This window comes from Rhinoraja longicauda, chromosome 2 (assembly GCF_053455715.1).
Source record: "Rhinoraja longicauda isolate Sanriku21f chromosome 2, sRhiLon1.1, whole genome shotgun sequence".
NCBI classification, from domain to species: domain Eukaryota; kingdom Metazoa; phylum Chordata; class Chondrichthyes; order Rajiformes; family Arhynchobatidae; genus Rhinoraja; species Rhinoraja longicauda.
In genome coordinates this window covers 75934855-75959769 of record NC_135954.1, presented here as the reverse complement: position 1 = coordinate 75959769, position 24915 = coordinate 75934855, and the positions used below count along the sequence as shown (strand labels likewise).

Genomic DNA, 24915 nt, shown 5'->3' with positions numbered 1-24915 from the left:
TGTTTCTCTCTCCAGTTTTACTGCCTGACCTGCTGAATTCTCTGTCTCTGTGCCTGCTTTCTGTTACCTGTCACATTCAATTATCTAATTAAATTTATATTTCTTCCCATCCTTTTCTGCTTCAACCTTTGCAAAATCACTTCAAAAACAGTTAAGGTTCTTCAGATAACAGCAAAACATTAGAATGATTGAACATGTAACATCCTTGATTATTTATACAGTTAATACAGTTATTTATTCATTTAATAAACCAAAGGACAGGGCAACTGCAAAATAAGTGTAACGTAGGGCTGATAATTGAGATCACAAGGTCATAAATGATAGGAGTAGAATTAGGCCACCAAGTCTACTCCACCATTCAATCATGGCTGGTCTATCTCTCCCTCCTAACCCCCATTCTCCCTACCTTCTCCCCATAACATCCGACACATGTACTAGTCAAGAATCAATAATCTATCTATCTCTGCTAATTGCTCAAAATTGCTCAGATAAACTGTAGAAGAGCAATTTTGTTTACATTTTGTAAAATCTGTCACCTTGTATCAGAAGGGATTCTTGTTCTCTCAGCACAATGCTTGTGACTTAAAATTCCCCCCAAAAAGTCAATAATTGTGTAATATGCAATATTTCCCTGCAGAGACATAGAGATTCAAAATTGGTCTATGATATTTTTTAAATTAAATCGATGTTGCAACTAAATGCTGTTTTACAAAGATCAAAAGATTGAGATATTGCACAGTGCCATTTAAAAAGCAGTGATGTTGGATTCCTTTGTATAATTTCATTCCAGAAATACTAGGCACACTGGAAAATTCTGGTTACATTTTTCACAGTTGTAAGCCATGAGCCTCATCTCAGAAGCCAACATTTAAAAGGAATCGCACAAAAAACCCAGGAGCACTTTCCCGACTAGTGGTAAGTGTTGAGAGCAGGGAACATGCTCCCAGATTTACTGACAGGGACCAGAAGAAGCTGAGGGATGGCAGGAAAATGAATGAAATGTGAACGAAAAGTTTGGAAAATCTAGGAGACAGGAGCTCCCTCAGATCATTCTCTGTTCACATTTTCTGTTTCATTGTACATGCACCGACATTAATGTGGAATGTCAACAATATTAGCTCTGTGTGACACAAGACAGAGAATAATAATAATAATAATAATATTTTATTTATATAGCGCTTTTCATATACTCAAAGACGCTTTACAGAGATTTTGAGAACATAGGGAAATTAATAAATAGATAAATAAGTAAATAAATAAATGAACAGAGAAAGGAGACAGTAGGTGAGGTGACCTTCAGTGGTTGAAGGCAGTACTGAACAGGTGAGAAACCCATCCATGCTGTTTTGTGAACCTAACAATTTTCTTGCCCTTTATTCAACATTCAGTGTCAGGGGTCAGAGTGACCCACAATGCTGTTTTGCTGCAATAACTAATGCATTGATCCAAATCTCCAAACATGTGCAACATTTAGAAATGTAATCACATAATGTAAATGGAATTACATAATGTAATCACGAGGTTACATACCAAGGCACAGCTGACACATGGAAGTTCCGGTCTGTGGTTACCTCCGTTTTTTAAATAATTTAACGTCATGAATCGCTAAAAGATTTAAATGGATAACGAGATGTTGCTATCGCATGAATACTGCATAAGTAGATAAATTACGATAGCTAAGCAAAATACCGTAAGAAAAGGGATGGAAGTAGTTTCAGTAGAGCCACAGAAACTGACAAGTTTAAGCTGGTAATCATCAGTACATTTATAGGAACAATGATCTTTGTCTTTGACAGTTAACAATAAACTATCTAGCATGTGCAAGTAAACACAGGAACCAGTCAGTACTAGATCTCTGAGAGTTTACATAATGTTCTAATAATAAATCAGAGGCTCCCTGCATCTCAGATCTCACTGCCATTCTTAGTATGAACAAAATTGTTCTCTATTGATCATGGGTTCTTTCATGTGTGTTAAAGAGATCAATATATCTTACTCAGGATATTCCTCCAAGGGCTAATGAACAAGATCTGTGTTTGAAAAAAAAAGAGTTTTTACATCAGTATAACTCTTTTTAAGAATCAAACTATGAGGAAGACCATTGATTGGATTGCTTTTCACCATTTTCTGAGTATTTTTAGATAATGGGTGCTGAAAATGTTATTGGTAAAACTGAGCAGGCTAAGAGGCCTCACAGCAGGTGGGGGCTGGATTATCAAGGTGGAAATCATTGGTTAGCATACTGATCTCCAGAAACTCAGTTACCTGCTTCGACCCCAGTTAGAGTCGCCTGTACAACATGCAGGGATAGAAATTAATATGTATAATTTTATCAGCATTAAAATGATGAGGCATCTTTCATTGATGCAATTCTTAAAACCTTTAAAGTGATTGTAATATTGCAAGCACCATTTAAAGAACAGCATCACCTTGTGTAAGCCCTGGCATTTTTTTTAAAACAGTGTAATTACTGAAACACTAGTTGTTTTTATTGTAGCTATCACCACTCAGCTAAAACCTCACCAGCTACCTCTCAGAGGCCAACGTATGTAAGTCCACCAACATTCTTCATGTTACAGTAAGACCGCACTGGTGATTTCTGAGGGTAGAGGATGTGTCCTAGGTGGAGTGAAAGGTGCAGTAAGAAGCTAGCTACCCAGGAGAAACATCACCTGTACAGGGGAGCCTCAAAAACTTCCAAGTGACAGTGGCGACAGGTTGCTAGGGAGGTTTTCATTAGGAGCCACATTCCCCACACTGATGACCAATGTCATAAAAACTGACCTCACCAAGTTGATTAAAGTGAGCTACCACAAGTTAATACTCTTTATCAACCACTGTTCTTGCCCTCACCTCCATTCACACACTGTTAACACCTCTCCTGTATATAGTATATACAATCTCTCACTCACACACAGAGGCCTCTTGTACATTCCTTCTCCCCATTTCCCTTCCCTCTATTTCTTTACCTGGCCTTTGCCTTGTTGCTCTCCATCTCTCTCTCTTCCCCCCCCCCCCCATTACTTGCTGCTTATATGTTATATGCGCTTATATTTACTTTACTCACGTGGTCAAGCAAAGCAGTACCTAGCACAGCACTGTAAAGGCTGATGCCCCAGCAAAGCAAGGTGAGCAAAGTGCAGACAGCAATATATCATTTTGAGCAATATATCATACTGTCCACAAAGCTATATCTTCCAAAATGTATCACTTGGGATTCTATGAGCCCTAAAATATGAAATGCAATTGTGAGGGGTGAAGAACAAATGAATTGCAGCAGCTGCCAGCAATCCTGCCATAGACCTGAGCGGTTCTCTCTTGGTTTACACCGAGAGACTATTAGCAGATTGTAGTCTCTTCTTGTAAATGTATATTTATTTGTCGTGAATGGGAGCTCTAATGCCTACAAGAGTGCAGTGTGGAAATGGTTATACATAACTCTATAGGCAGATGACTGTTGAAAGTCAGCTTTGCTTACAGCCAAGTGTTTGAGAATGCAAGGAAGCCTCAGACTTTAGTGCAAGCAGTGCTCAAGTGAAATTGTGAGTGGGTATTGGTGCAAAGCAGTTGGCTAAAATGTCAGGTTCAGTGTGCAACTGGCTCTTTAAGCAATACTGTTTTTGAAGGTTCAGTATTCATAAAAAGCTGGTTCTAGTGTGGGTGAACAATGACTGTTGATTTTTCATTCTCTTCCTAGAAATCTGAATGCTGAACCATTTTAGGTTTTATACTTGCGTTGATGGTGCAGGAAGACCTGAAGGTGAGGCTTAGACAGGGCAAGGATGACTAGAGGAGGAAGCTGGAGCGAAGTGCTGGGGCAGCAGGGCAAAGGCAGCGGACACCAATAGGATCAACAAACACATCAGGAAGGCTGGTTCCATCCTGGGGGCGGAGTTGGATTCTTGGGAGGTGGTCTTAGAGGGGAGGTTGCTCCTCAAACTGCAGAACATCCTGGATAATACAGCTCACCCCCTCCATGACATACTGGTCAACCTGAGGAGTACCTGCAGCAACAGACTGGTTCCACCAAGATGCAGGACAGAATGCCGCAAGAGATCCTTCTTCCCTTCCTGGCTATTAAACTGTACAACTCCTCCCCCTTCTGTCGTGGGGTAGACTGAGACTGACCCCCCACCTCCTCACTTTGCACATCCCCAAAGCCTCACTTTATTTTCATGTTTCATGTATTTTGTGTTTTTTATGACTGTTGACAAATTAATTTCCCTCCTGGAAAAAATAACGTTTTATCGTATCTTATCGAATGTCATTTTGGTGAAGTTGAAATGAAAATAAAAATATTGATAAAAACAAGGAAACAATATCTGCTGTTGCTCTAATATTCTTTCACTTCACATTAACACAATCTTCAACATCACAATGCTGTCTGTTTTGACAATGTGAAGTTTAATTTCTGAACCAATATCTCTCCTGTAAGGAATGTCTTAATTAGATTATAATCTAGCACTTACTCTCTCAATGAAAATAGAAGGAATAGAAAGATAACTATGTCAAAATTCAGCATCTTTAAATATAACCAGTATGTTTTATAACAGTTCTGTGTGTGTTCCTGGTTTTGGAAAAAAAGCATCATAAATCTTTATATATTTCCACATTATTGAGCACATCTCTTGTTTAAAATTTGTTTGTATGAAAGCAGTGCTTGGATATCAATAATGTTTTGGTTGTATAATAATGATCGCATTGTAAAGTTGAACAGATCTTGCCAATCCCCATCTCTCCACATAAGCTTTGCTAAATACAGATCCAAAAATGGTGTAGAAAGGAACTGCAGATGCAGATTTATACCGAAGATAGACACAAAATGCTGGAGTAACTCAGCAGGCCAAGGCAGCATCTCTGGAGTAAAATGATGAGTGACATTTCTTCAGACCTTCTTTGGTGGAGTAACTCGGCTGACCCGCTGAGTTACTCCAGCACTTTGTGCCTATCTTCGACCCAAGAATGGTATTCCTTTAGCACTGCAAATAGATTACCATGACCTTGGTAATTACACTGCAAATCCTTCCATGTTCTATTTGTATAGGCAAATATTTTCACTTACTGTGCAGCGACCTTTATGAACTTTTTCACAAGTCGCACTCGCTTGGACAACTGGTTGCAGAGGAGGACCTCAGTCGTGACCCATAGCTGAACCTCATTACACCGTTGCAGCAGAAAGTCAAGGTTGGCAGTGGTGTTCCCTCTGCGGAAAGTGTAATAAATCAGTTCCTGCTGTAAAAGAGAATTTAGCAAATTCAGTACACTTCTCTGTTACTAATTAATACATCTACTAAAAGCAAGTATATTGTTTAATGTCAAATATGAACAGAACCATGAAGAAGGTTTGTTGTTCAATACTTATTCACAAAATGCTGGAGTAACTCAGCAGGTCAGGCAGCATCTCGGGAGAGAAGGAATGGGTGACGTTTCGGGTATTGATTGCAATATATTATTGGAAATATCATATATATTTTGGAATTTATTATATCTATAGGCATCAGTAGTGTAACTACTGACACCGTAGTTAGAAAATTGTGAATTAAAGTCCAGGTCCAGAGAGTGCCGTTGTGGTACTGAACCGTGAAAGATGTTTTCTTTCCATTTAGACCTAATCCAAGATTTCATCTGCTATCATGGAGCCATCGAAAGCTGACAGCATTGATTAAAGGAAAACAAAATAAATTATCCTTGTGCCCTAGCCTGTATTTATCCTTCAAATAAGATCACTTTAACAGTTTATCTTATTGCTGTTTGTGGGACTTCCCTATGTGAAAAATGGGTACCCTGTATGTTATACCATAAGGTTCAATGCACTACCATTGTACATAAGATACTCTGTGATGTTGCGGAATGTACCAAATAAAGTCAAAATCATTGCTTTGTAGAAAGAACATAGTTCAATATGACTACAGGTACAGCTTACATGATTAATTTGGCTTGTGGGCAATTGTGTAGAATAGTTCTGACAATGTGTAAGTTTGAACACCAATTTTGGCTTCATAATAAACAATGCTTTAATGCTAAAATGAGCATTAATATCTTGATCTTCCATTTAAAGACTAGTGAAAAATTTGAATATAGTTCTATCACTCCACATCCCAGTTTAACAATTGTTGATCTAGTTGCACAATATAACTTGAATGAACGAATGCTTTATTGTCACATGTGACAGATCAGTGAAATTCTTTGCTTGCATACCCAAGGTATGCAAATAGTCACCACATAAAGGGTGCTTACACAAGTGAAAATTACAAAGTATCCCATGCCAAGTCTACCTTTGTTCTCCCCCCTCTCCCTCCTCTGTGATTCTTCACACACTGAAGCTAAAAGTTAACTTCAAAGGGAGAGGAATCAAGAATAATGCCATCAATAGAGCTCTCACAATCTCTTTATTTTGTGTCTGAGGAAGAAAGCTAAGCCTGGGTCTTAACCATTTCTCACTTTAGGAAATAATTTCTGGATAAATTAGGTACTGCTATATTCCGTTGCTCCAAAGAAAACAATCCAAGTCTGTCCAACCTCTCCTTACAACTAATACCCTCTAATCCAGGCAGCATAGTAATAAAGCTCTTCTGCACTCTCTCCAAAGCCTCCACATCCTTCCTGTAATGGGGAAAACAGAACTGCACACCATGCTCCCAATGCGGGTAGGAAAGTGGCAGATGCAGTTTAAAGTGTGAGGTGCTCGAAGTTGGGAGGTCTAATACAAGAAGAACATATATAGTAAATGGCAGGTCCGTTAAGAGCATTGACGAACAGAAGAATCTGTTTGTCAGATTCATATTGTCTTTTATATTCATGGAAAGTTTTTTTCTTGACTGGATAGAACACAAACAAAAGCTTTTCACTGTATCTCAGTACATGTGACAATAATAAATGAAACTAAACAAAACAAAACAGTGGGATCAGGGTATAATCTTTGGCTTCTTAAGGTGGCAAAACAAGTGAACAGAGTGATAAAGAAGGCTTTCAGCATGCTTGCACTCATAAGTTGGGGTATGGAGTATAAAAGTTGGGAGGCTGCAGCTGTGTAAAACTTTGGTTAGGCCACATTTGGAGTATTATGTGCAATAAATACCTCAGGAATATGAATACAAATTCACGTTCTGTTCCCACATTTAGAAACCTTGTTGGTATGGAGTCCTCAAGATTAACAAAAGCATTGTTTGTACAGAAGCAATAACTCAGTCTGCTCAGGGCTTAGTCATAGCACTCCCATGCCCGCTTCCTGTGTGACATCATTTGAATATTTTATATTGCATATTATTTCCGAAACGTGACACACTGTTATCGAATGCAGTAGCACCTACAAGGATGGGCTGCTATAATTTTCCCCTGAGCAATGCATTTCCCAGGGTTTAAGTTTGCACTGTAGAACATAGAACAGTGCAGCACAGGAACAGGCACTTTCATCCACAATGTCTGTGCCAATGTCTGTGCCAAACATGCTGCCAAGACCAAATCAACAGCCTTCACATAATCTATACCCTATGCCTATCCAGGTCTCTTCAATGCCACTATCATATCTGCCTCAGCTACCAACCCTGACACCACATTCCAGACACTCACCACCCTTAGTATAAAAACTTGCTCTGGACATCTCTTTTAAACTTTGCCCCTCTCACCTTAAAACTATGTCCTCTATTATTTGATTTTTCCATCCAGCGAAAAAAGTTTTGACTGTCTGCCTTATCTGTGCATAATTTTATATACTTCTATCAGGTCTCCCCTCATTCATGACAGAACAATCCAAGTCTATCCAACATCTTCTTGTCGCTAATACAGGGTAGCACAGTGGCGCAGTGGTAGAGTAGGTGCCTTACAGCGCCAGTGACTCGGGCTCGATTCTGACTACAGGTGCTATCTGTTCACAATCTGCGCATTCTCCCTGTGACCACGTGGGTTTTCTCCAGCTGCTCCCATTTCCTCCCACATTCCAAAGGTGGGCAGGTTTGCAGGTTAATTGACTTCTGTAAATTGTCCCTAGTGTGTAGGATAGAACTAGTGAACGGGTGATTGATGGTCAACGTGGACTTGGTGGGCTAAAGGGCCTGTTTCCACACTGTATCACTAAACTAAACAAAATTTTAAAAAAACCCTAATCCAGGTATCATTCTGGTAAGCCTCCCCTGCACCCTTTCCAAAGCCTTCACATTCTTTCTGTAATGGGGTGACCAGAACTGCATGCAATACTCCAAAAACGGCCGCACGAAAGTCCTATTGTTTAATCTTATTTTAGTTAACAAATGTTATGTGGTGAAACATGCTCCAGGAACTGGGATTTCAGCAAAAGAGTTGTAAAATGTACCAATATCTGGGTATGATTACCTGTGCCTGACATATAGGTGACAGGGGCTAATAAACACAGATCGCTGTAAAATGTATTTAACTCTGAATTACCATAAGCTGTTGGCCACTGTATTATATGCTCAATTGCTTTTCCACACCTCCAGCGAACTGCTCCTAGTGCCAGCACTTTATCCTCTCTAAGTGATGCAGCAGGCCTTAATTCACACGGTCAATTATCCATGTACTTAGCAACGTGATTGTTGCTACCATTCGGTTAACACTGGAAAATAAGCTCTCGTTAATTTCCAGGGAATTATTTGATATTGATTTGTTTTAGCAGAAACCCATCTCGTTACTGTCAGGTACCTTCTTGAGACTCCATCTCTCTCTCCATCACAGGGACAGACTATCGACTGACGTCTACTACAAACCTACCGACTGCAACATTTATCTGGACTACACTTCCTCCCATCTGGCCTCTTTCAAAGACGCTATCTCATGCTCTTAATTCTTCCTTCTCTGTCGCATCTGCTCCTAAGATGAGGCTTTCTGTTTGAAGCCATCCAAGATATCCTCATTCTTTGGTGAATATAGTTCCCCCCCCCCCCCCCCTCCCCGGTTGCATTGATGGATCCCACCCACATCTCCTCTTTGTCTCATGGTTCTGGACTTGCTTCCTCTCCCTCCAGATGCAACAAGGATAGAGTTCCCATGGCCCTCATCTTTCACTGTACCAGTTTCCACATCCAGCACATCATCCTCCTCCGACATTTCTGGCACATCTAACATGATCCCACCACTAGTCACATCTTCCCATCTCCACCCCTTTCCACAGAGATTGCTTCCTCCACAACTCTTTGGTTCACTCATCTCCTTCCTGCCCAAACCACCCCCCATCCAAATACTTTCCCTTCCCCACAACACCTAACCCCCCCTCCCCCCTCACCTCCATCCAGGGACCACAGCAGTTCTTTCAGGTGAGACAGAGGTTTGCATGCACCTCCTCTAACCTCATGTACTGCATTCCCAATGTTGGCTCCTGTATATCAGTGAGACCAAGTGTAGACTCGGCAACCGTTTTGATGGATACTTTTGCTTGGTCTGTCAAGGTCATAGGAATCTCCTGGTTGTTACCCATTTTAACTCTTTCCCATTCCCACATTGACCTTTCAGTCCTGGGCCTTCTCCATTGCCAGAGTGAGGCCACACACAAACTGGAGGAACAGCACCTCATATTCCTCTTGGGTAGCTTACAACCCAAACGGTATGAACATTGAATTCTCCAATTTTGGGTAACTTCTACAACTCTCACCTTCCCTCTCCCCTTTCACCCCCAAGCCCCCCACCCCATCCTTTCTTCACCCCCCACCCTCACTCTCCTCCCCTGAACCCTGGCTGACCTTGCACCTCCCCTTCCACCTACATTCCTTCCTACACAATTCATAATTTTACTATCCTCAAGCTATACAATTCACAACTCATTATCTTGTCGGGCACACGACTATTTTTTCATCTCCGGTGTTTATCCAACAACCTCCCCATCAAAAAATCCCTTGCCTGTGTTCACCCATTACTGACCATGCTTTGTTCTGCCCCTCTTCTATTTCAGCTTTCTTCTCGCCCCCATCCTTGCTCCCCCCCCCACCCCCACCTTGCAATCAGTCTGAAGGATCCCTACCCGAAACGTCACCTATCCATATTCTCCATAGATGCTGCCTGACCCGCTGAGTTACTCCAGTATTTTGTGTCTTTCTTAGGTAAACCAGCATCTGCAGTTTCTTGTTATTACATTGTCAGTTGATGATTTCCTATACTTATTAGGAAAAAAATTCCTACATTTGAAAAATCTTAGAGCAGATTATCTTAAAGCTATGGCATACAGCAAACATATTTTGAAAGCAGTGTGTTCGCTGACACAAACCACAAACTTGCAATGAGCAAATTTGATGATGAAGAAATGTTAATTCATTGTAGTAATTCCTGACTTGCACAATAAACTCTTCTTCCTATGACAACATCAAAAGTTATTTTTCCAATGAATGTGAATAGAAAGGAAAGAAGGAGTCAGCCGGCAATGTTTCAGTTCTACAACTGCTGGAAAAATTGGGGGAGAGGTCAGAGAGAATATCACCTGCATAGTGTATTGGACAAAGAGTGTGCCATAAAATGACGGTTATAAATGTGGAGGGTGAAATCGCCTGCTTTATTTACCCTTTTGCCACTGCTTTGTTTTGCATGTAAATTATATATCTGAATCAAGTTCAGTTAAAAGAGACTACAACTATAATTATTTTGTTCTCATCTGTTTAAAACTTTAAAAAACTTATTAAGTATGATTAGTGTAGTTGAAAACACAAGAAGGTTGAAGGGCTTGCTTCTGTGCTGTATAACTCGATGACTAATCATCATTCCAGAATTCTGGGCAAAAGATTGAATGTTAACAATACAGTAAAATCTACCATCACTTCCTTGTTTCGACAGGACACAATTTTTGTTCAGCCTCAGCAAACTGGCCTGACCATTGGATTTCACTCTTCTGAATATATATTTTCTATTATTTTGAACAGCAAATGCAACAGCAATTATTTTAAATATTCGGTACACCACAGCATTTTTTTGGTACACTAAGCCGGGTAGGAGTTGCCGTAAGTGGTGACAGAAGGTGGCTGAAGAGTTTCAGATCATGGGGCTAATATGGCTGAAGTCTTGGCCGACAAATGTATGGCACTAGTGGAGGTCAGTGAGTGAGTGGTTTGGTTGTTACACTGGGGAGGGGAAATGGGGTTAAAATGGTGAGGCCAACAAACACTCCCACAAACATCAATCTAAAAATTTAGTATGCTTCCATATGTAGAGCTTGAATAAGGCAGAATTGTCTTTAACAGAATATAATGGAACAGTAAGTAGTAGAACATGCAAATTAATATCCATTCAGCTCAGACAAATTTTGTTCAAGCAAATCTTCTCCTCTGCTGCTAATTCAGTTTTTGGTGAAAGAGAGCAAAAATATCATGCTTCCTTCAAATGCCATAGTTGGTACTTTGAAGTTTCTGAAAATGTTGAGGATAAGTTCAACCTCCATCCCAAAATGTTGCTTTACAACAGAGAAAGTCCTAAACATATGGTGTACACAGATAAATGAATCCATAACATGTTTAATATATAACATTTACCTCGCAGATGCAGTTAAACAAATCCCAGTCAAAATTGGTGAGTTTGTTGGCTAAATGCCAGGTGTTCATTCCAAGCACTTGTATGGCTCTTTGTGATGTTTCATCATTTTCCACTGTAAGAGACTGGAATGAATACAGAAAATTCCTATTAATTACTGTGTGTCTCTATTGTAAAATTATGATGGGAATTTATAGTTCTGCAATGATACTGCATAATTAAAACAAGAGGAGTTGAGTATAGGAGCAAAGAGGTCCTTCTGCAGTTGTGCAGGGTCCTAGTGAGACCGCATCTGGAGTACTGTGTGCAGTTTTGGTCTCCAAATTTGAGGAAGGATATTCTTGCTATCGGGGGCGTTTACTAGGTTAATTCCCGGAATGGCGGGACTGTCGTACGTTGAAAGATTGGATCGACTAGGCTTGTATACACTGGAATTTAGAAGGATGAGAGGAGATCTTATCGAAACGTATAAGATTATTAAGGGGTTGGATGGGTTAGAGGCGGGAAACATGTTCCCAATGTTGGGGAAGTCCAGAACAAGGGGCCACAGTTTAAGAATAAAGGGTAGGCCATTTAGAACTGAGATGAGGAAAAACTTTTTCAGTCAGAGAGTTGTAAATCTGTGGAATTCTCTGCCTCAGAAGGCCGTGGAGGCCAATTCTCTGAATGCATTCAAGAGAAATCTAGATAAGGATAGCGGAGTCAGGGGGTATGGGGAGAAGGCAGGAACGGGGTACTGATTGTGAATGATCATCCATGATCACATTGAATGGTGGTGCTGGCTCGAAGGGCCGAATGGCCTCCTCCTGCACCTATTGTCCATTGTCTATTGTCTAAAACAAAAATTGAATAACGTTTTTCCAAAAATGTACACTCTATGGTTTTTGGTAAGGGGTCAGTCTATTTAAAGTAATGCACTAACATCTTCATGCAACTATCACAAAATAACTGAATCTTACTGATCTTAAACCGGAGATGTGTTGTTACACTCATGTGGGCCGCACAAAAAATCCCAACAGACTTGGCAAGAACAGTGTCAGTGTTGAGAAGGAACTAAATGGGTGTTTATGACTATATCTTTTAAAATTGAGCATTGACAGGGTCTCACATTCTTCTTGCTTCTCCGTGATTGTGTAATACAGTCCAAACTGCCCTTGGTTTGGAAGACAGACAAATTCTCAGCTACTAAATATCAGCATTATCCAAATGAAATCAGAGTGCAGACAACAAAACCAGGAAAGTTGATTCACAGTTTGTGTGAAATTATTTCTTACCACACAATTGTTGGAATCTTTTCTACAAACAAATATCCGGGTGGTGGGATGAAGAGATTTAAAAATTGACACATCATCAGGTTGGAGAATATGTCTTTCTGAAAACAGGAGAAACAAATTTAAAAATTGGCAAAGTAGCTATTCCATTTCTTACGTGCTCAGAAAAATCAATAATTGGAAAATGCACATTTCATTTTATACAAGATCAGCAAATGGGCAGGATTTTTCTGGGTTCTGTGAATCTGATGTAATTCAGCTATTTGAAAAGTTATATGTGCCAGTCTCAATATGGATCCTCCCCACATTACAAACATCCAACTTACGGACACCCCTTAAGTACGAACAAGCATCTTGGAGACCAGCGAGGTATGGATGGGGATGGATTTGCTGGCTGCTGTAAAGCTGCAGGCATCTTTGCTGGGTGGGAAAGGGTAATTTCAATGTGCCCTCTCTCTCCAGCCATGCCCCCCATTCAACTTCAGCCCCTCCCCCCCTCCCCCCACCAGGAGCAGCAGCAATCAGGGATTAGACCAAGCCGAGTAGACCTGGGAGCGCTGAGCAGACTCACTCGTTCACTGACTGAGTCAGTGAGGCCGGCTGACAGCTGCTCTTCCCACACCTGCACAACTGGTTCTATGACTCTCTTCTATACACTGTTTTTCTTTGTTTCTGATTCACGAAACCAGCATCTGCAGTTCCTCGTGTCTAAGTTATATGGTATGCTAGCTTCATCAGTTGGAGCATTGAGAAAGAGCCATGTTGCAGCTTTGTAAAACTTTGGTTAGGCTGAATTTAGAGTATTGGTGCGTCTTTCTGGTCGTCGCATCACTGGAGGGATATGGAGAGCGTGGAAAGATTGGACAACCTTGGATTGTTTTCCCCAGAATATTAGAGGTTCAGGGGAGACCTAAGAGACGTATATAAAATTCTGTGAGGCATTCACAGTCAGAACCTTTTTCCCCGGGTGTAAATGTCAAAAACTAGAGGACACCGTTTTAAGGTCAGAAGACAAAGGAGATGTGTAGGGCAAGTTCTTTTACACAGAGAGTGATGGGTGCCTGGAGAGTGATGGGTGCCTGGAAATCGTTGACAGGGACAGTGGTGGAAGCAGATACAATAGTTGCATTTAGGAGGCATTTAGCTAGCACTTGCCAGGAAAGGAGGGAATGGATCCCATGGAGGCAGAGATTATGTCAACCTGTTGCTTGACTAGTTGGTGGACAACACTACCAATTTAGACACCAGTCCTTAAATGTTGGAAAGGAGGTCTTTGCAACAACTGTCTGCATCTGATGCCCAAGAATATGACAGGTAATCCATCAATTTGTATTTCTTCTGTGTGAATGTAATGGTAATGATGAACCCAAGTTCATCAGGCAATTTCAGAAGGCATTTTAAGACTTATCGGCAAAGGGGAAACTCACCCTCGGAAGATGTGACTGCCACCAGAATTAAATCATTTTCACACTGTTGAAGTTTCTCAGCCACTCTGTGAAGAATGTCCTGTGCTGATGTCGACATTTTGGTTCGGAAGCTAACATACGAATGGTCTGCCAAATATACACGGCAAAAAACTGCACAAATAAATAAAGGAGCTATATTAAAATGAAATAATTCCCATCTAATTTAAATAGGCAGTTGAATCGTGCATGGAAGAAAACATTACATTCATGGGATATTGAAAAGATTGATGCATATCTCTGTGTTACAGCCTCAAGTTCCTTTCACATGCAAAACAGTAAATATGGAAGCATTCAGCAGGTTAGGCAATGCTGGGTGAAAGTATAACACTTAGTGCTTCAGGACTGGCATCCATCATCAGACAGATTATTTTAGTTCTCATTCAGCTTTTTGTCAGTGTCGGCTTCTGTTACAAGGAGGACTAACTACATTTTAGATTTGAAAAATCACAGTTGAGCGATATTCATACAATTTACAAAAACACTCTTCTTATAACTGAGAGGGTGAAATAATCATCCACTTTATTTAAGAAGCACTAAGTATGCCATCCAATTTAGCAGTGGCCCTAATTCCAACATAGATTGTGTGTGAACTTCTGATCTGTTAAACCTGCTGTTGTGGTGGCCAGTGGAAGTCTATAAAGTGGATGTAATAAATTAAATGCATTATCTCATATCCACGGTACTTGGAACACAATGGTCAACACCTGTGTCACACCATTGAAATGTCTCAATTTCAAACGAAACCAACATCTGCAGTTCCTCGTGTCTAAGTTATATAGTATGCTAGCTTCATTAGTTGGAGCATTGAGAATTAGCCATGTTGCAGCTTTATAAAACTCTGGTTAGGCTGAATTTAGAGTATTGGTGCGCCTCCGCAACTCCAGACTAAGAAACAGCTTTATCACTAGAGCTATTGCTGCTCTAAATCGGCCCACCATGACCTGTCTCTGTCCCCAGGATCATCTGGCACAACTGATCCTGTATACATTAATGACTTGGATGAAGGGATTAAAAGTACCATTAGCAAATTTGCAGATGATACAAAGCTGGGTGGTAGTGTGAACTGTGAGGAAGATGCTATGAGGTTGCAGGGTGACTTGGACAGGTTGTGTGAGTTGGCGGATGCATGGCAGATGCAGTTTAATGTGGATAAGTGTGAGGTTATCCACTTTGGTGGTAAGAATAGGAAGGCAGATTATTATCTGAATGGTGTCAAGTTAGGAAAAGGGGACGTACAACAAGATCTGGGTGTCCTAGTGCATCAGTCACTGAATGGGAGCATGCAGGTACAGCAGGCAGTGAAGAAAGCCAATGGAATATTGGCCTTCATAACAAGAGGAGTTGAGTATAGGAGCAAAGAGGTCCTTCTGCAGTTGTACAGGGCCCTAGTGAGACCGCACCTGGAGTACTGTATGCAGTTTTGGTCTCCAAATTTGAGGAAGGATATTCTTGCTATTGAGGGCGTGCAGCGTAGGTTTACTGGGTTAATTCCCGGAATGGCAGGACTGTCGTATGTTGAAAGACTGGAGCGACTAGGCTTGTATACACTGGAATTTAGAAGGATGAGAGGGGATCTTATCGAAACATAAGATTATTAAGGGGTTGGACACGTTAGAGGCAGAAAACATGTTCCCAATGTTGGGGGAGTCCAGAACCAGGGGCCACAGTTTAAGAATAAGGGGTAGGCCATTTGGAACGGAGATGAAGAAAAACCTTTTCAGTCAGAGAGTTGTAAATCTGTGGAATTCTCTGCCTCAGAAGGCAGTGGAGGCCAATTCTCTGAATGCATGCAAGAGAGAGCTAGATAGAACTCTTAAGGGTAGCGGAGTATAGGGAGAAGGCAGGAACGGGGTACTGATTGAGAATGATCAGCCATGATCACATTGAATGGTGGTGCTGGCTCGAAGGGCCGAATGGCCTACTCCTGCACCTATTGTCTATTGACTGCATGAGCCTTTTTTTTGCACTTTACGTTGTTTCCTCCTTTTTTCCTTCCCCCCCCCTTTGTTGTTTTCGATTTTGCCGTGATTTATTTATATATGTTATAGCATCAATATGGAAGTGACATTCTCAGTCTCGTTGTACTTGTACAATGACAATAAAAGATATTGTATTGTATTGTATTGTTAATGAGTTTATAAGTTCTAGAAGCAGAATTAGGCCATCAACTCTACTCCGCCATGGCTGATCCATCTTTTCCTCTCAACCCCATTCTCCTGCCATCACCCAATAACCCCTGACACCCTTACTAATCAAGAATCTGTCTATCTCTGCCTTAAAAATATCCATTGACAGCCTCCACAGCCGTCTGTGGCAATGATTTCCACAGATTCACCACCCTCTGACTAAAGAAATCCCTTCTCATATTTCTTTCTAAAGGTACGTCCTTTTATTCTGAGGCTATGGCCTCTGGTCCTAGACTCCCCCACTGGTGGAAACATACTCTCCACATTCTCTCTGTCCAGGCCTTCCTGCAGGTTGCAGTGCTTTATGACAGATTTCAACAATCTAACACATTCTTTATCAACGTTTACTAATTACATGAATTTACCATTGCCTCCAGTGCAAAAATTAAATGTAAAAAGCCATGCCTAATATAAACAACAGGGATTATCAATCTGTCCTAACCAAGATAGTCTTAAAAATGAGATCATTGCAGCCATCTGGAAAATGTGAGCTCTCTCTCTCAGGTACCAAGTCTGAAATCTGAAAATACTTTGCTGAATTAACAAAAGAATTGTGAATATTTCTAAAAATCCCTGAGTCAAGGCTAGTTCGATCAAATGAAATGGATGAACAATAGAGTAATTGAGCATTTTGTCTTCAGATTTCCCCTCTAAAACTAACCTTCCTCAGCTTCATATGGTTTAGGTTGTAGCCATCTTTCTCTGCAACTGAGTTGATGGAAAATTGTTGGATTCTGTAAATAAATAAAACATGCAGTATATTGATTGATGTTGGTAATCGTGCCACTATTGCAAACCAAAAGCAATTATGTGGAATTGTATTGTTACAATAGACCACCATGTCTGAAAGAAACATTTTGAAAATACTTTTTGAAACATCCTGTCTTCAAATGCAGTTCCCATAGTTTACGTTATGAAATTCCTTATATTGCTCTTTTAGGAACATGTAACCAATGCACTGATAAGGCTGAAGGCAACAATGTGTTTGGGAGTCACAAGAGACTACAGACGTTGGAATCTGGGGCAAATAACAAATTGCTGGAGGAACTCATCAGGACGAACAGCATCCGGAGGGAGAAGGCGGTGGGGAAGAATTATTGATGTTTCGGGTTGAGACCTTGAATCACGAGAGAAAATAAAGAAGGAAGATAGCCGGTATAAAAAGGAGACGGAGACGTGAGACAGGGTCAGCAGGTGATGAGCGGACCAAGAGGGATGAAAGATGACGGGGCAGATAGAGCAGGTGGGGGAGGGGGGAAAGGGAAAGGTGGAGTTGGGAGTCAGAGGCATGGGGGGGGGGGGGGAATGGAAGCAGACAATGAAGAGAGAAAGGACAGATGGAGTCAGGTGAGGGGAGGGTGAAGAAGGAGACAGCTGCTGGGAATGTATGCTAGAGATTTAAAGCAGGGAAATTTATTTTCCCTCCTGATTTTTATGTACATATTAAAACTCTGAAGAGTTATGGACATTTGTGAAAAGGGAAACCATTCCATATCCAGCCTGTAATAACTTAATATGCAATCAACAAATCACAGCAAGAGGTCCCATTAACAAAAGACAAACACCATTATTCAACACCAGTCACGAATCTTAATTCAACATTTTATAGTCTCTTTTCCATTTTTTGCCCCACAAATTATTTTATCCTAAAGGTACTTTTGAATTCACTTCAATTAATTAACGATAGGTTATGGTCCTATTCTCCTGAGTTAATTGTTGGGAAATATATCTTGCACAAATGAATTCAAGGAGTAAACAGTTAAAGAAAAAAGGGAACTAAATTTTGGTTTAATAGCAGACAAAAGCTCTCAACATTATTTATCTCTTCACACTCGAGCAGTGTTACTGCTTCTGAAATAGGTCACACCACCAGGTGGCGCTGCAATCACTCCGAAGATCCCTCACAACACTTAAATAGTCAGTCTATCACTAACTGAAAGCCTGCAAAGATGCGAGTAGGCTGAGCTGAACAGTGTGTTATCAGAGAGTGGCATTTTAACAGATCCATTTTCATTTGTAGTTCTGGGTTTTATGACTCAAGTCTGAAGAAGGGTCTCGACCCGAAACGTCACCCATTCCTTCTCTCCCGAGATGCTGCCTGACCTGCTGAGTTACTCCAGCATTTTGTGAATAAATACCTTCCATTGGATGAATACATCAACTGCCAACGAATAAGTTCCATCCTTTTTCACTTTCTTATTTATAAGAATTAATTGTTGGCAAGACAACATTTTGTTGCCAATGTTGTCACTTCAGCTTATGATTTTTTTTCTCATCCTTTAGTCCTTTCACCCTCCAACTACATTTTATATATTTCTCCTGATTTTATCATTAACCATCACATTATCATGTCTTTAATTCTACTCTTAGTTATAACCTTTCTTTGGTGAATTATTTTGTGCTTCATATTTTGATTTCTGTCCTTCTAATCATCTATCTATTTCACTATTTCATCTCTTCATTTCAAATAGAATTCTGTAACATGGGGCAATTCAACTAATTTTGGTCTTTCGAAAAAGCTGTTCTGATAGTCCCTGCTCTTTGCAAAAGACCAACAAAAGTTCATTTTATTGATTCCGTGAAATTGGTGCAGTTTGTTTTTCTATTTCATTTTTTCATTAATAAAACTAAATGTTTTCAAATTTTCCTTTTCATGACAACGACCTGAAGATTTATCCAGATGGATTACATCTTCATTCAAATTTGGCGACCATTCATGGAACTCTATTGTGAGATGGCAAAAGCGCTGTCAATCATCAGATGACAATAGACACCAAATAGTTCAAAAACATTAGCTAATTGGTTTCCATGTCTTCTGATAATGCTCGGTATTGACAAAAAATACTGAATAGAAAAACAAACTGCACCAATTTCATGGAATTACAAAGAATGTAAGATTCTGGATGATCAGCCATGATCATATTGAATGGCGGTGCTGGCTCGAAGGGTCGAATGGCCTGCTCCAGCACCTACTTTCTATGTTTCTATGTAAAGTTCAGAAGGATGGTATTTGTCCTAATGGTCCATGTTTATGTTTCATGTTTATCTACCTTCATCTAATTGTATAAGCCTATACTTCTGTCTGTCATTCCTATCCATGTACATTCTTTCATATTCTGAGAAATGAGAAATCATTTTTTTGAATATTAATGAACAATTTTACAATTAATAGAAAAAGGTATCAAACAGTTCCCACACCACTATTGTTAATCTATAATACTACCACAAATTTCAAGCCACTTCTATAGCAGAGATATGAAGGAACCCTTGGTTTACTTATACATATATCTACTTAAAATTATTATTCAAGGATATAAAATATGTAAATGAGACTGATGCACTCATAGCTGTACTATACTCAATGAATCCAAAATGCACATCTTGCAGGTTAAAATGTCATTAAGATTTACAACAATTAATGCTGGTACAAAGATTAACATGATAAATAGAGAACAATTGATCAATGACAAAATAACCTTTGAAATAATAAGCTACAAACATGAAAATTTATGTGAAAAAGAATCATTACATTGCAGACAACTTATCGCTACAAATTAATATCTGGGGAATAATTTAAAACTTTGTGGAATAAAATTAAATGAGGGCAGCATAAATTTGTTCAGCAAGCTCAATATTCTGAATTTTAGTAGACCCGATATCAACAGACTGAAATTTCTAAGGCAATTATCTTCCATAAACACGAGTTCATTTGAGTAGTTAGGTGCAACAGTGGTTAATAAAAACTGCAACTTATTTAATTATACTTATTAGTTAATCCCTTGATTGGTAGTCTAAGGTATGGTTTTAAAGTCTATTCTTTGAGTCTGCATGTTTGCTTTGATCTGATTCCTAATCTTAGCTAGTCTGCACATATCATTGTCAAGAATAGGTTATTATTTGACTTGTAAATATACAGTGAGCTAACTTGTAAATTCAAATATTTGGTGCAGTTATTTCATGATCAGAGAGCCACAGAGCCATTGAGAGATACAACACAGAAACATAGCTTTTGGCCTACCAAATCTGCGCTGACCATTAATCACCCATTTGCACTAATCCTGCAATAATCACAGTTTTATTCTTTCCACTTTCTCATCAAATCCCTCCTCATTCTCACGCTCATCTACACACGAAGGACATTTTGTAGTGACTAATTAACCCACCAACCTGCACATCTTTGTGATGTGCCAGGAAACCGGAGCACCTGACGGAAACACATGTTTACGGAGAGAACATGCAAAATAGAAGCAAATTACTGATACATCAGTGGAGAGGACTGGAATTTATAAATTGCCTTGCGCATCCCATTCAGGGCATCTCAACACAATTAATGAAATGAATCTTGAGTGTGATCACTGCCGTAATGTCAGAAGTATCCAATTTCAGCACAATGGTATCATAATGATTAAATAATCTATTCTAGTGGACTTGTTTGGAGGATGAATATTGGCAGTAGTTCACTACAAAATGACCCGCATGACCTTTTACATACAATTAAGATGGCTGGAAGGGCCTTAACTTAATACCTCATTCAAAAGATGTCACCCGAAGAGTACACCACTTCACCAGTTCTGAACCTAAATTGTATCTTAGATTATTTTGATCATATCTTTAGAAGGGGTATTCAATGCCTTTCTCTCTATTTGAAGGCTGCTCATCTGCACACAAAGTAAACCTACAGTGGCTAATTAAACCGCCAACCTGCACATCTTTGGGATGTGAGGAAACCAGAGAACCTGATGGAAAAACATGTTTACAGAGAGAATAAGCACAGTAGAAGTAAGTGAATAATGCCGTTCATTATTTTGAAATATGTTCTTACTATTATGATGGCATTATTGCAAGCTGATCTCAGTTTATTTTGTTCTGGACTCAGATTCAGCAATAAATCTAAATCTAGCTTGCAAGACTTTCTTGTTGATGTAAAGCTTCTTATGCTTTAATTTTTAGAAGGATATGGTCCAAACCCTCACAACTGGAGCAACCCTGGAATGTCAATTTGGTCAACATAGTCAAGTTGGGCCAAAGGGCCTGACTTAATAATGTACAGGCTTATGACTCGGTGAAGCCTCGTAATGGAGCTGCCTGCATTCAGATATTAGTACAGGCCCCTAGTGAGACCGCACCTGGAGCACTGGGTGCAGTTTTGGTCTCCAAATTTGAGGAAGGATATTCTTACTATTGAGAGCATGCAGCGTGGGTTTACTAGGTGAATTCCCGGAATGGCGGGACTGTCCTATGTTGAAAGACTGGAGAGACTAGGCTTGTATACACTGGAATTTAGAAGGATGAGAAGGGATCTTATTGAAACATAGGATTATTAAGGGGTTGGACACTTTAGAGGCAGGAAACATGTTCCCAATGTTGGGGGAGTCCAGAACCAGGGGCCACAGTTTAAGAATAAGGGGTAGGTCATTTAGAACAGAGATGAGGAAAAACTTTTTCAGTCAGAGAGTTGTAAATCTGTGGAATTCTCTGCCTCAGAAGGCAGTGGGGGCCAATTCTCTGAATGCTTTCAAGCGAGAGCGAGCTCTTAAGGATAGCGTAGTCAGGGGGTATGGGGAGAGGGCAGGAACGGGGTACTGATTGTGAATGATCAGCCATGATCACATTGAATGGCGGTGCTGGCTTGAAGGGCCGAATGGCCTCCTCCTGCACCTATTGTCTATTGTCTATTATATACATCTTGATAAATCATTGATGATGTTAAAAATGTTAAATGAGAAGACCCTCTTTGCTCCCCTGTAGCAATCTATTCTACCTGACTTCACCCTTGAAAGAATGAATGTGGTGCATGGGGTAACACCACCATCATTATATTTTGGAGAAAGATATTATTAGTTATCCAATTATTTTCAGTCTTGCGAAAGAATGCTAAAACGCTTCAATCTTAAATAAATCATTAAAAAATTACCTTCTTGTGCAGTGAACAGTCATCAATGGTGCTGAAACAAAAATAAATGAATTTAAACAAAATGCTACTTCAAATATCCTTTTCTTGCTTATACAGTTTTGCATACATTATGTCCAGAGGGTAGCCAGTTAACTTGCACCAAGTGTAGAAACAGGCCCTTGACCCATGCCGACCAACATGCCCCATCTACACCAGTTCCACCTATCTGCTTTTGGCACATTTCCCTCTGAACCTATTCTATCTGTACCTGTCCTTATGTATCTTAAACATTATCCTAGTGCCTGCCTCAAGTACCTAATCCGGCAGCTCATTCTACATGCCCACTAAATCTTAGTGTAAAAAAACTTACCTCACAGGTTCCTATTAAATCTTACCTTAAATCTATGTAATTTTGTTCTCAATTCCCCTACTCTGGGAAAAGATTGTGCATTTACCCTACCTACTCCTCTCATGATCTTGTACACCTCTATAAGATCATCCCTCGACCTCCTGCGCACCAAGGAATAAAGTCCTAGCCTGCTCAACCTCTCCCTATAGCACAGGCCCTCGAATCCTGGAAAAATCCTTGTAAATTTTTTCTACACCTTTTCCAGCTCAACACCATCTTTCCTCAGTGAGAGAAATAGGTGGGGTAAATGCACAAAGTCTTTTATGCAGAGTACGGGAATCAAGAACCAGGGGACATAGGTTTAAGGTGAGGGGGGGGAAAAATGTAATAAGAACTTGAGGAGCGATTTTTTTTGCACAAGGGTGATTGGTATACAGAAACAGTTGCCAGATAAGGTAGTTGAGGCTGCTTTTTATAATTTAAAAAATCATTTGGACCGGTACACGGATAGAAAAGGTTTAGAAGGATATGGGCCAAACGCAAGCAGGACTAGTTAGATGGGTATGAGCAAGTTGGGCCAAAGGGCCTGTTTCTATCGAAGATAGACACAATATGTTAGAGTAAATCAGCGGGACAGGCAGCATCTCTGACGAGAAGGGATGGGTAATGTTTCGGGTCGAGACCCTTCTTCAGACACCTGTTTGTTTCTATGCTGTATGACTCTATGATTGATGTTGGTTTGGTTATCCCTCCAGTGAATTTGGAGTACTTTGCAGAGATAGGGTTTGGGGGCATATTTTAAGGGCTCTGTTGTCCATGTCTCTGAAGCATAGAGGCAGGCAGGGATCACAGCTGCCTGGCAGACCATGAGTTTTGTGCCACAATTGAGGTCTTCATGTAGGAATGAAGCTAGGAGCTTGACATCTGAGCATGGCATCTGAATGTGCAGAAATGCAAGCAGCATCTGCATATTGCATTTGACTACTGGGAGACCTTGGCTGTGAAGTATATTCACTGTTGGGTGAACAGTTTCCCCATTAGCCCTAAAGATTAGCTCCACTGCCATATAAGATTTGTTGGCATTGGAGTAGGACACACTTTAGTATCAGAAGGCACAGGTGAGTTATCTTCCAGCTGCTTTTGTTATATTGAGTCAGTGGCCTGCAACATTGGATAGGTGTATGCAGCCAAAGCAGAGGTCAGAAGCATGGGCTATGTGTGCGGACAGAGCCAGCCATCATGAATAGGGACAGGGTGTGTGACTGGAACTAGGTTGGCAACATCAACCGGGTGTTTGGCTGAAGTCGGAGGTCAAGAACATTGGCCACATGTGGACTGGAATTAGCAGTCCGGAACTTGGGCCAAGTGCGCGCCCGGAGCAAGTTTAATACACAAGCATGCATATTCATTCCAGGAAATTCTGTATCAAGCCAGTGGGTAGTAAATATCACCAAACAAAGGTTGTCAGTATTCTGTTGGCAGCATGTTGTCCTGGAATGAGTGCCTCATGTATCATAATTCTCCTCTTTCTGCTCCCATAATCAGTACATTAACAGTCACATCCTGTTAACTGCATGAACATCAAGAGCAGTAAATAGAGCAGCACTAGACAGGACATGCATGTCTGTCATACTCACTGTCTGCGAGGTGTTCGAAACAGGCTCTGGAGTGCTTTCAAATCTTTCTCCAAACTCGGGTACTCAAAAAGATCATCCAGCACACGCCTATAAAGGTTCTGTAGCACAAAAGGATAAGCATTACATGTTAGTTGATGAAGACTGTAAATAAAATACAAAATATTTTAGAAATTTTAAAATACCCTACCTTAAAAACCAATTTAGTATTTTCATCTTCGCGTAATAATGTCCGGTAAAGATAGACCCACTGTGACACAATACGCAGAACTTTACGCTTTTGGTACAAGCTGTTTTTCAAGTCTCCTTGTTTTTCAGCATGTGTCTGAGAACAATATGTAGCTTTCAATCAAGGAAAACACCATAGTGGTTTAAAAAATGTCACAACTTTAGAGCAAATTGTCAGGTTGTGTGTTTGTACTAGTTACGATTTGTTTAATCTATATACTAAAACTCTCGTTTGTTTGTTGGTTCCTCAACTACAGCCAAAACGGTACACGATAGTGCAACAATTTTAGGCCCACCTTGCTCACTGACAACCCTTTGGTGCTAATGGAAGAAGTTTCATTGAAATCGGTGTTATATTTTTAAAGTTATTCACATTTAAAGTTTAAATCTATCTCCTAGGGAAGGAGGGGGGGGGAGGAATGGAGGGG

General features: G+C 40.2%; 1 protein-coding gene across 1 annotated transcript in view; it reads right to left on the bottom strand.

Moving 5' to 3' along the window:
• Positions 1–24915, bottom strand: part of LOC144605936 (rap guanine nucleotide exchange factor 5-like) — a 68197-nt gene that overhangs the window by 20780 nt on the left and 22502 nt on the right. Inside the window, exons 3-10 of the mRNA XM_078421628.1 lie at positions 24450–24568; positions 24263–24360; positions 22298–22328; positions 17045–17117; positions 14159–14308; positions 12735–12832; positions 11463–11585; positions 5063–5232 (exon numbers count right to left, since the gene is read on the bottom strand). Of these exons, the coding sequence (XP_078277754.1) occupies positions 5063–5232; positions 11463–11585; positions 12735–12832; positions 14159–14308; positions 17045–17117; positions 22298–22328; positions 24263–24360; positions 24450–24568 (862 nt within the window). The remainder of the gene's footprint in view (positions 1–5062; positions 5233–11462; positions 11586–12734; positions 12833–14158; positions 14309–17044; positions 17118–22297; positions 22329–24262; positions 24361–24449; positions 24569–24915) is intronic.